Source organism: Streptopelia decaocto, assembly GCF_964273445.1.
Source record: "Streptopelia decaocto genome assembly, chromosome: 4".
NCBI classification, from domain to species: domain Eukaryota; kingdom Metazoa; phylum Chordata; class Aves; order Columbiformes; family Columbidae; genus Streptopelia; species Streptopelia decaocto.
In genome coordinates, this window is record NC_138658.1 from 8,035,422 (window position 1) to 8,048,208 (window position 12,787).

General features: G+C 42.1%; 1 protein-coding gene across 1 annotated transcript in view; it reads right to left on the minus strand.

Annotated features, from left to right (window-relative positions):
- Positions 1-369: 369 nt before the first annotated feature.
- Positions 370-12,787, minus strand: part of ELOVL6 (ELOVL fatty acid elongase 6) — a 76,584-nt gene continuing 64,166 nt past the window's right edge. The window contains exons 3-4 of the mRNA XM_082050942.1: positions 4,770-4,921; positions 370-2,794 (exon numbers count right to left, since the gene is read on the minus strand). Of these exons, the coding sequence (XP_081907068.1) occupies positions 2,370-2,794; positions 4,770-4,921 (577 nt within the window). The 3' untranslated portion in view covers positions 370-2,369. The remainder of the gene's footprint in view (positions 2,795-4,769; positions 4,922-12,787) is intronic.

The following is a 12,787-nucleotide window of genomic DNA, read 5'->3' on the forward strand; positions in this document are numbered from 1 at the left end:
CATCTAATCACAGTCGACTCTAATTTTGCCTTTTCCATTCTTAACTGGTCTTCTGAACCTGCTTCTTAGCCAGGGCAAAATTACGCATGAGGAAAAAGGCTTATTCAGCATTATAATTATCTGCTCCCAAGCTGTATAACAAAATGGTTTACACATTTAATTGGTTTTGTCTAATATTTCCACGTATACAGTAGTCCTATTAATGAGTATCATAGCTTCATTACTGCATATCACATTTTGCTATTTGTTGTGTACCATAAAACGTCAGCACATCAATAACTTAAATAACACAAATGTAAACTCATTTTCTGCTTGTTATAATTATGATTTTAGCCTGCAAAGGCTTTTTGATTTGTAAGACCATTCACATAACATGGAATGTAACTTTATTTGTTTTTCTTTTGTATATAATGAGACACCAAAAGCCCTTGTCATCTCTTAACAGGATACTAAAGCAGCTCTGTTTCATGAATGACAGCACAATTAAAGCTAAAAATAATCATTAAAAAAAATCCTTTGTACTGTACAATCTCAAATTAAAGCAAGAAAGTTAATGACAATCTTTTGCATTAGCCAGGAAACGTGATTCTCTGCCACTGGGCTTTTTTTTTCTTGTTGACAATTCACAGAATGTGTATATGGGTGTAGTTATAGGTGTGTGTATATCCTATGCAGAACAGCAGTCCCTATTTTGTTGATCTAGTTCTTCTAATTGATTAGTTAAACTACCTAACTGATACAATTTAGAATACTACATTAACACATTTAACATCAAGTTTACATACTTGCGTCTTTGAAATACTAGGAACTCTTACACATTTTATTTGGCTTCGTAAGGACTGGAATAGCACAGATAATGCGATCTACTTGTCTTTGAAAGAATATGGCTGTTCTCAACTAACTCTCTAAGGTTCAGAGTGAAATACATTTCTCCTTATATCTGTAGCTGACTTCAGAGAAGAAAGAGTGTCTTCCTAAGTGGTCAGTCTGATGTTACAGTACAGATTCTGCAGAGAGAGAGAGAGATAGGTATTTAATGAAGGATAAATCTCTCTGGACTTTAGAGTTAAGCTGTTGCAGCAAAATTACTCCTTGTAGACTACTTTTTTTTTTCCTACACAAATCCCAAGAAAAACCTATTCCAAGTATGTTTTGTAGTAGTATCTCCACATGACCAGAGGAGGGCACTTTGAACATCATTGCACTGCCCGGGGGCAGATGCAGAAGCACAGTGTTACCCAATGTGGTGCAGTCCTGCCACCTCTTCCCACCCAGGCGGGTAACCCTGGGTGCACAAAAATACAGAATACGTGTTGTACCACAGGGCTCTGTTCTGAAAACAGTGGGCAGATACGTCACCCTCTTCTCACTAACTAGGATTTCTTCTGATTTCCCCTATTTAATTCAGTCTCGCTGTGGGTTAAATTAACAGATAATTTCCTAAAAATCACGTGAGGGGAGTTGTCTCCCTCTCCTTCATGAACATCCCTCTGCTATTAGCCCCTGGTAATTTAGTAAATATTGATCGATGACTTATCCTGCTGCAGAAATTCCTTGCCTTTAACTGAAAAATGCACTTGGAAAATGCACTCTCTGAGATATGTATTGCAACGGTGCATCTTTTCACATTAAGCTCTTGCAAAAGTCCTGCTCCTTCCTGCCTTCTGAGGGAGGTGACTGCGTCCCAGATCTGCTCCCCCGGCAGAGCACACAGCAGAGAAATCAGCTCTTCTCTTTTCCATTCATGACCACAGTGTGGAGTTCAGCTACTTTCCATGCAGGAAACATCCTTTTGGGTTTCATTTTGGCTAAAGGTATGAACCTTTTATGGAAAATAATTTAATTTTGCAATCTTACGGTCATCATAGATTGTTTTCTTTTTGTTTTCTTTGTCACCTCTCTGCTTTGTTTTGTTCAAGTTTAACACTGAAAATTATTAGAAAGGATTTAGAAACTTTGTTGTTGTTGTTGTTTAAATAGAAGTCTTTCCTCCACCCTGGGGAAACACACTGCTTATTTAATGTACTTTGTATCCCCCTCAACATTATTCCTTTTATCTTATCTTCTCCTTCTTCTCTCTTTCTTTCTTTTCTTTTTTCTCTTCTTTCTTTTCTCCTTTCTTTTCTAGAGCAGACAGGTACAAGAAGGAAGTTGTCTTTCATCAGCAGTCCTTTGAGATAGAGTAGAATTCAGTGAGTCCTCACCATGATAGGATCATAAACTTACTGGGTTAAACCAAGCTAACTTTCCCTAAGCTGCCAAGTTTTAGCTGCACCATACATATATGTTTTTCCTTGTGCCATTTTCTTTTCTTATAATTTTGTTTTTCTTGATGACCCTGAGCTATGGCTTCTGTCTCGTTTCTACCACTAGTCAACCTTCTTTTCTTTTCTGGTTTTGCCGATATAGGCCTCAAAGAAAAAATGGCAGAAGAGCACAAAGTAGCTGAGGTACATGAGAGAGGACCAGATGATGTTCTGCACGTGGGAATGGCACTGGCCCTGCTGCATCCAGGAGAAGACCAGGTAATTGATCACGCAACCGATCAACATCTGAGTGATCTGCGACAAGGTGATGAACATGGCAAACTTGCGTGAGACTCTGAAGCCAGCAGCCCGCAAGGCATAGTAAGAGTACATAACGGCGTGTACTCCGTAGTTCATGGTCATGAACCAGCCACCACCAGCCACCATGTCCTTGTAGGAATACCACGAATAAAGTAACACAGTAATGTGGTGGTACCAGTGTAAGAAGATGAGCTTCTGTTTCCTAAGAATAATGAATATTGTATCACCTGTAACAAAACAAAACAAAAAGGAAAAAAATGGAGGGAGGGGAATGAGAAACATATTGAACAATTCCACAATCATTGCGGCGCTCTCTTCCCTTTACTGCTGCTGCAGTATACACTGGTTTGGAACATGAAAAACCACTCTACATTTGAGAGCCTGTCTGATCTGAGAGCCAGCTTGGCTTCTAATCTCTACGCAATCTTTGGAAAACCAATGTATCCACATTTTCCTGTGTGGATAACCTGAAAATTCCATGGGTTTACTTGGTAGCCCTTTGTTGTAAACATAATCCATTAAAGCCTGAGGTGAGGTTGGTGGATGTATGTGTATCATTTCTGACTGTGAGACTGTCCATTATATTCTGGGACTAGAAGAGAAACGCAGCTCAACAGAGAGCAGAAAACCCAAAGAGGAAGTGGCACGGTGTCATCCAATTCAAACGCCTACCTGGAAACTGAACCTAGTTAAACTCAGCAGAGCCTTTTAAGCTACTATGCATAAAGCTTTTGCATATGCAGCCTGCAATACTGAAAGGTTTGTAATTGCCAGAAAAAAGGTTTCTAGAAAGAAATTTTGTTTACGTTGAAACGCACATCCATTCCTGCAAATTCATCTTGCTATTGTAGAGAAGTAAATTTAATTTTCTTTTGTATTTTTTCCTTCCTTCTGCTTCTCATGATTGCACTCAACATCTAAATTAGATATATGCATATATGTATGCTACTTGTTTTCTACTGTTATAGACAGTGTTTCTGTTTCCAAAAAGAACCTCAATATTTGAATCTGGGGACTTATTTCCATGTATATGTACCCCAGGAAATCCAAATCATGAATATCAGTGATGAGCGGAACTAAAATTGCACTGTCTGCCCAAGGTTTGTAGTGAGCCATAACGCTAATGTTTACTTAATTAACTGCAAGATGTTGACTCACATTTTCATAAGTAATCATATGTTCAATTTATTGCTGCTGTGCAGTTCTAGCTGATATTTTCCAGACTCAAAAACTAAATTTCTGTGGTTTTGCAGTAATTTTTGCAGCAGGAAACCAAGGGATCCTGACAAAGCAAGGCAACTGGTGTCTGTCTCTTTCCAGTTTTTATGGTGATGAATTGCTGTCCTGTAATTTGCTGAATCAAATTCTTTGCTGAAAGGTAAAGACTTATTTTTGCTCTACACCCAAACACAGTCAGTGCTGCAGCCCTTTGAGGTTTAGTAAGGGCATTCTCCGAAATGAAAGCTGGAGGGCTGTTAAATCACTGCCTCCTCTTTCCCATTAAAACAACCCTTTCTTACACTAATAAACCACGGGATGAGAACACATGCAGACTGGCTATTAAGTTGGCTTTGGAATGTATATCCTAAGTACACTTACAAAAAAAATTGCTGGAGAGACAGGCATTTATAAGAATCAGGACTGGAAAAGCTAGGGATATTATGGGAAATTGGTTTCTATTTAGAGGAAGCAGACAGCCACAGCTTTCAATGTTTAGGGAGGAAGCACGTTACTGTTCATAATTGTACGCCTACACATGTATTTAAGGAGGAGTGCTGCAGAATGCAGGCAGAACCTGCCTCAAAGCTTCTTGCTGACACAGCTGCTGTAGCCCACCCTTCACTTCTGTACCCGCGGGGTGAGCGACTCTCAATTACACTACTCGTATTTGCCTATGAGTAGCTAAGGAAGAGGTGTGGACCAGATTGCTCTTACCTCTTGACTGCCCTGCTATGTATAATCATTACCGTTTATTCCTGGGCTGGGAATGGTCTTATTCAACTGCACGTGGCTCTAACTTCAGCCAAGCTGGACTTAATCTCTAGAGACTAAAACATGGAGAGTTTGTGGCTGGTTTTGTTTTCCCACTTTTTCTAAGGCTAAAATGAGGTTTCAGCTGCACTGAGACCCTTCTTGTGCTTCCTGCACAGACATTTTTACTCTAAATATGCACAGGGAGAGAAAGAGACAGAGGGTACTCACCTAGTTCAGGTGCTTTGCTTAGCACAAATGCATATGCCCAGAATTTGCTGACAGGTCCAATGTAAAAACTCTGGTCACACACTGACTGCTTCAGGCCTTTGGTCATCAAAATGTACAGCATATAAGCACCAGTTCGAACAGCACCGAATATACTTTAAAACAAAAAGAGAAAATGAAGAACGTTGAGTGGACACTTTAAATCTACAAGCCATCACTTCAAATCATTGTGAGAAAAAAAAGCCACAAATGTGCCAAAATAATAACTTTGAGAGAGCCTTAAAGCTGGAACAACTCTGCTGGCTTCTAGGAAGTCATTCTGAACTCAGATTTGTAATGTGGACTGCAGTCATATCACCTGGTAAAAGCCTGGAACGTCAGTGTTTCTTATTTCATTACTACAGGAATGATCCTTCAGTTTTCAGGAGCAGTGGGAGACATCTACTTCAGCTGTAAACAACATGCAGACTTTCGATGGTGATGGCTAGAAGACTACAAGAAATTAGTTGATAAAGAGCTGTCATCAACATAATCAGGACCAGTTCCCTCTTCTGATTTCCTCAGAGTTTTCTCTTGTCTCTCCCTGTGCTTGTTACACCCACGGGAGCTCTGAGCAGAGAGAAACCCAGGTAGGGCACACAGATTTTGGTGGGGGTTCTCAGACAGGGCTGGTGTTTTGGTGCTCATGCTGACTTCATACTTCATCTCTTAACAGGTCATTGCTAACAGAGGAATCAACTAGTTGAATCAAGTCGTATACAGCAAATTCACCCTCACGTCATGCAAGGTAACAGTGTTCTGTAAAGAAGAAACATCAAGAGAGAGATTTGCAATGGTATTACGTAGTGTAGTTACAGAGGAGATAGGCTCAGATAACAAAAGACAAGCAGCTGATGTAAGGAGCAAAGGCTTCTCTCTCAGCAGTGAGGAGCTCTGCAGAAGGAATTGCCTCACTGTTCTACGGCAAGAAAATGCTTGCCCATTGTCTACTGTTTGCAGCTTGTTGGCCCTTCAAAAGCTTTGATAAATACTGGGTGAAACAAGCAGCTTTCAGAAAAATGGACCAAAGAAAAACCCAGTCTCCTCTGGATCTGAGTGTATCTTACTTTATGCCTGTATCTTATGTCCCTGTGCCTCTATGCAGCTACATCTTATCTCGCCCCAGCTCCTCTGTGCTTTTCTTACTCATGAATCATCTGGGTCCTGCTCTGCCTTGGCGTCTTTCATGACTATTGCATGGCAGCAAGCAAACCAAGCCACCTAAAACTGATGTGTAGACACATGTGGGCAATGCAAGCACCTTCTAGGTAAGGTATGTGGAAGAAGGAACAGTTAATCTGAAATTGTAGATTCTCAGTTACTTGTCCTTGTCTTCTGAAGTCAGTATTCTTTAGAAAAAGTGTTTAAAAATCATCAAGGCAGACTGAAAAGTTGAGGTCTATGGTAGTTCTTACTGCACTTGGTCACACTGCATGTTTCAAGTTAAGCCTGTTAAGATAAAAATTGTTGATCAAAGTTCTTCATTTTTTGCACACAGTACTTAGATTGCCAGATTACCCAGTCAAACCTGGCTGCTGCTAAGGAGCAATGCACTTGCTGTGCATTGTGTGCACCCTGCGGCTGAGGGGACCACCACACTGCCTGCTGCTCTCAGGGCTCTGTCAGCAGCATCAGAGATGGGGCTCATGCCCGGGGAGAAGTGTTACATCCTGGCTCCTGTGCCCTTACATTTTGATGCAAGAGGTTTGACTCTCCCATCAGGAAATTCAGATGACAGTTAGCACTTAAGAAGCTACTGTTATAATCTGCTAGTTGTACAGTGGTATTTGCTCATGGGCTCTACTGCCAGATGAGTCCTCTTGTGCTATGTGCAAATAGAAAGCCATCCTTCTGTGGTACAGGTTTGCTGAAGGAGTTTAGCTGAGCCTGGGTTTCCCATTAGCACTGCCCAAAGCAGTGCACATATTCCCGAGCTGAAGGCAGAGCTGCTGCAGTCTCCCACATTCATCCACCCCTGCCTGCAAAGAGACAATGCAATATCCTTAGCATCTACGCAGCCCATAGTGCATCCTCTCTGTGGAGGGTTGTTCCCTCCCAGACACGCTCTCTCAGTGTGCTTTTCTCATGGCTTTTGGGGATCAGTCTTTTTAACTCAGCAGAGAGTGCCAAAACCTGCAGGAGGAGTTTTGAAATCAGGTGCAACTCGTTCTGTGTATTCTCTCTGGCATTTATCATATCTTTTTTTTTTTTTTTTTTTTTTCTCAGGAGTTGCATTTCTCATTCCCAAGAAGACAGAGATCCTTACAGAGATGCCATCTGATCACTTCCCAAGGCACTGAACTCCACAAGCCATCCAGGGCAGGCTGCTGCTTGCCCCTGTTTTGAGTGGTGGCAAAACTGGGTGGAGGAAGATCAGGTAGAATATCTAATGACATACTGCTTCTCCCATTAGCAAATACCTCAATGCTGACATTAAAATGGGGAAAAAAATGAAATTTTAAATTAAGAAATCAAATAGCTGCAAGCAATATGCCCTTCCTTGTACAGAAGCTGTATTGTTTTTCTAAAATATCATTTATTATTAAAGTTTTAAAACCAAAGAGAATTCTGTGTCACGAAAACAAGCTCAGATGAGAAGAGCACTTTTTCAAGCAACAGGCAAATGTTGACTTAACTGTAAGCGATGAGTACGGACACCTAGGGATTTAATCTGGACTAGTAACAGCCAAAGAGCAGTTGCCCTGTGGGGATGACAGTGTCACTTTGCTGTCCTTGAGATTATAACAATGTAATTTTTCCTGTTTTCCAGCTGCTCCAGAGCTCTCCTTGGAGTGCAGCGTGTGCACACACACGCTCACACACTTTTCTATAATTTCACAGCACAGTGGCTTCCTCTAGCTCTGTTACTCCAGCTACTGCCCATGGTGTGAGTCAGACTAACCTGATTTCTTTTTTCCAGTAAAAACCGTTACATTTTTCACATAATTCACAAGGGAAGGCTTTATAAATAAGGAGGACAGCAAACTGGAAGTAACTGATTCAATTACCTAAACACACGCCATGAGCAGGTAGCTGTTTAGAAGATGTACAGCACGCCAAAATACTCTCTTGCCAACAAGCACACGCCACCAGAGAGAGGAAAAGATCTAATGCACATCTGCAAATGTGCCTTGGTCCCAGAGAGCCGGGACTGCTTTTTGTGTCTCTGCCACTTAATCTTGTTTGTTCTGTAAGATAAGACCAACCAACAAATTTCTATCTATCCTGCAAAGACGTGATGTGCAGCAGAGTGATGACATTGCTTGCTCAGTAAATCACTTCTGCTTCATTTCGTCCTCGCCCTGCTCTCTGCTGTAGCTTTTGTGAGTTAGTGAAATGAGCTGCTTACCAAAGCAGTCTGTCTGGTGGGAATCATCAGCAGGGATTTTAGAAATAAGGTACCAGTGAATTACTGTACAATTACAGCCTTTTGCAACTAGAGAGACTGATCAGAAACAAACTGTACCACCTAATGCAGCCTTCTCATCTATTCAGACTCAAAACGTCCTACATTCTCCTCTCTTCAGGCAGTGACTTCTCTGGTAGATTAACAAATGCCCAATTGATATTTTACTGTCCATAATATGATCAAAATATATCCATGAGTAAAATAAAAACCTGATACTTTTTCCTCACAAACTTGTTTTCAAACAAGGGCCTCAAAACACATCCCATGCATGGGTCAGGCTCAGCATTAAGAAGCAGGGAAACTGAGGGCTGGGGAGGTAGAGGATGGGAAGAGAAAGCAGGTGTTAGTGGCCAAAGCCTACAACTGCTTTCTGTTCCCACCGGCCAGAAGGGAGTGAAGTATTTGTTTCTCAAAAGCCTGAAAGAGCTTACACATAAAGAAAAGTTCTAAGTTGCACATAAAAAAAGTTAAAAGTTCAGCACAGAATAAAGCAACATTTCCTAAAGGATTTTAGTGCTGTGATATTCACAGAGCAGAAATTCTCTGCTCTGGTTTGCGTCTTAAAAAAACCTGTAAACTAACCAAACATACCATGCAAACTGTATCTGCAGAATGAGGTAAAGATAGCATTAAGGGGGACAGCAGTCTTGACTATGGCTAAGGTGAATGTAAAATACATTAGCTAAGCTATATGTCAAAAGCGGAGTATCTTATTTTCAAAAGCGTGCCATCCCGCATTCACAGCACCAGCAGAGAGCAGCAGGGAGCCTGAAGACGGCAAGATCCAGCTGTGCGGCACAAAATTAAGGTCTGGTAGAGCCTTCCTTACCCAGGCACACAGGCAGTTCAACACAGCCCTAAACCACCGGCGCCCAGCTGGTTTAACCAGCCTCCGAGGTGTGGGGCTGCCTGCTGCTTCGGGTGTGCTGGGCAGGTCCAGCAGCGAGCCGGCTGGGCTTTCACAGGTCCGGCTCCAGTCTCCAGCCTGGGGCTCAGCTAGAGGAGAGAAGGACTCTTAAATTCTGCCCTGACCTGTTTACATGGAGACTCACAGACTCCCAGCAAGTGTCTGTGCGCCGGGAGCACAGGGAGGTGCAGAGCGTGTGGTCCTCCTCAGTGAAACCACATGGAACAGAGGGTGCTCCTGGGAGAACAGCTGAGATCACTTTACGTGCAGAGCCACAGCCCTCAGACTGCAGCCCGCTTGTACCATAGCAATGGGAAAACAGGGAAGCAGGTTGTTTTATTTTTATATATTTTTTTTTTCATTTCAGCATGCAAAATATTTGCAGAAGCACTCTGAGTTCAAAATAGATGTTTAAAGGTCAGCGGGTGAAGAATGCGGAGCTTCCTACACCTTCCTTCATGAGAAATCAAACCACGTTCACCTTTCTGTTCTCTTCAGGAGTATTTCAGCGGTCATATCAAGTTTCCCTTCTCCTGCTGAAGACCTGGTCTCTTAACACAGTGAAATGGCCTTTCTGCGCCCTTCTGATTTAAAACCTGAGGTCCTCAGAGAAGAGGAAGGAGTTGTGGTTCTAACGATGGGGCACAGCAGCACGGGATGCACAGCGAGCCCTCGGTCTGACAGGGCAGAGCAGCAGGGCAGTCCCAGAGCACACCTGGAGAAAGCAGGTACTGTGAAAGAGCAACCCAATATTTCAGTGCTTAGCCAAGTAACAGAAAACGTAAAATATGAACTGATACTGGGAAAATGCATGGGGAAGGATCTGTAAGAGAAACAGCTCTCTGAACCAGGTTTCTTGAAAAGAAATGCAGCTGAAGCCACCTTCATCAGATAGCTCTGAAGTCCCCAACAGGGCAGTTATCCCCAAATCAGTAAAGAAACTCTGAAACTCCTGATTATCAAGCAGGTGGTGCCTCTTGATGTGAAGGAACGCCTCATATCTTTCAGCCATTTGCTTGCTGTGCCCTTTGATTAATTCCTAAAACAAGCTTGCAACAAAGCAATGTTGCAACATGACTGGCAGGTTTGTTTTGTAGTTCTTTGAAAGTATTTGTGGATCTTTTCTTCTCCACCTGGTAAGGGCGAGCTTCTTTACAATCACGCTTGCCTTCTGCAGTCTCATGAGACGTGGTCCCAGAGTACCAGCCCATCACTGATGTGCACCAAGCAGCTGGGGCAGCAGGGACAGGGCTGGGTGACAGCTTTCTTACAAAACTGATGGATTTTGGAGCTAGAAATGAAACTGTTTGCAGGAGATTTCTATCTGTCCGCCTCAAAACTCTGCTTTGGCCATATGAGAAGGAACAGTAGTTTTTGCTGACTAAAAAGACAGACACACATCTCTGCAGGATGCAAGCATTGAAGGGGCTGCTTGCCTTGCAAACCAGCCAAGGGAAGGGGTTTTTCTAAGCTTGCCACAGAATTTTTACTAGGTAGTTTCAGATAAAGTTGGCAGGTCAGTGTTGGGAAATGGCCCTTTCCAGGGAGGAAGCACATGAGGATAACTCCTACCTAGCAATCAGGGCAGGAGTTCTGGGAACATCCATTTGTAGAGTGACCACACACACTGTATATACAGCAGTATTGTAAGAAGATACACCTAAACTATTGTCTGTGCAGACAGGTGAGGTAGTCAGATCACAGGGTGCCTGCTGTTTTGCTGTTGCTGTGGTGATTATACTATCAAACCAGAGGGAAAGACGGAAGATTTAATGAACCGTTGGACTGCTCCCAACCTAAAATCTGTGTGTACGTTTTGTGGTGGCTTCAGGTCCCACAGGAGCAGACTGCTCTGGGAAACTGCTAACCTTTGTGTCAAAAAGAAAAGACCATCAAACATTTTTTTTTCCGGTTCTCCCAGGATATTGCTGTAGTGAGGGTAGTTTCTTTTTACAGTTGAGCCAAAAAGAAAGGGAATGTCCAGGTTAAAGTGGTTATCCGGGTGGTTTCAAATGCGGAAAGGATATTAAGGTCTGGCTTGGGTTGACCAGAATTAGAGACCAACAGCCTACTGACTTTTACTGGTGCCTGGGTGCTTATTTAAAGCCAATTGTTCCTAAATAATTGTGTGGGTAGATGTGCCAGACAGTTTTGAGTCTGGGAAAGGAATTAAAACCATAAGAGTGGCCTCTCCAAGAGCCTGCACCACAGAGCCGGCATTCACCCCACCGCAGGGAGGGGACTGGCGAGACTGGCCGCCACACACTGACCTCCCAGCATATGGATGCAAAGGGTGAGTGAAAAATATGCTTCCTGGCTAATTAAGTTTCCTCAAACTCAATTATGTGTCCACAGGCATGTATTCACACGGTATCACAGAGAGTAAGTGTGGGTCCTGCAGGCCCCCCTTCCTAGGGAGTGGATGTGTGCAGGAACGTAGCAAAGGAGCAGCACAACCCACCAGAATTTGCAATTGCTTTGCTCTGCTTTCTGACACCCAAGCTGCTCTTGGGTGTTTGTGGACTGGTGAGATTTCACTGCAGCTGTTCCTCCCTTTCTTCTATTTTAAATTGATCACTTCTTCACTTTTTTTTTTTTTTGTTCAAATGATGTGCACGTTCATCCATACCTGACTTGGGAAGCTTTGCAGAGTAAAGGGAGGAGCAGTACTACCTTCCCTGGGCATTGTGCAACACGTGATGGTGAAATATTCAAAACAAAACAAAACAAAAGGTTAGATTTTACAGATGGAATAAAAGAAGAGCGTAGGAATTAATAAACCCTCTGACAATTTTAATATATAGTTTCACTAAAGGGTTGTCGGACTACCTAAATGTTATCTCAGATGCGACTCCCGTCTTAGTTTGCCTTGGTTGTATTCAAATGCAGTTCCATAAAATCCTGGATCTTCTCATATTTAAACACATGTAGAAACCACAAGGTTGCTTTAGGCATATCTTTGATTGCAAAATCATTATATTCTTACTGTACATTGAGAAACCATGCACTTGGAAAACAGCCATTAAGTACAAATGAAATGTGGGCAAAGACTAAAAGATCCCATTTGGCTGTTGTTCAGTGACCTACATGGAATTAATGGCTCTTATTTTGATCTCAAGGAGTTAATGAGAGCTGTGGCTAAGTCAGTGCAATATGACATGTCCTCTAATCTCACAGAAAAGCAGCCTAGAAAAGGATCTGGTACCCAACGTCCTAAATGGTCAATGTGACACAAGGACAGCCTACATGAAATATTCATACATATAACTGACTAGAAAAAACAGCTTTGTAAGTCTGTACCTGGTTATTAAAAATATTTTGCTAGGTTTGTGGAACTGAGGGCTATATATTCCAAATTAAATAAATCAGTCTCTTGGTCACTGAAGGATACACAGTGATATGGTATTCTAAGTGATAAACTTTGAAAAAGAGTAGTACTGACTATGGATTTGGTCTCTCTTAACTCTAAATGTAACATTTATGAGGCATTTTATAAGCATTTAAAAGAGAAGACTTCTTAATAGTGAATTACTTTGAAATCCTAGGGAGACACTTGTTCAAATTACAGCTGATGAATTTAGCACAACTATTATTTTAAAAATAAATAGCAAAGAAAATCAATGTAATTAGGCTGTTGTTTCCTCACCCTTAAACATTTCTGAAGTG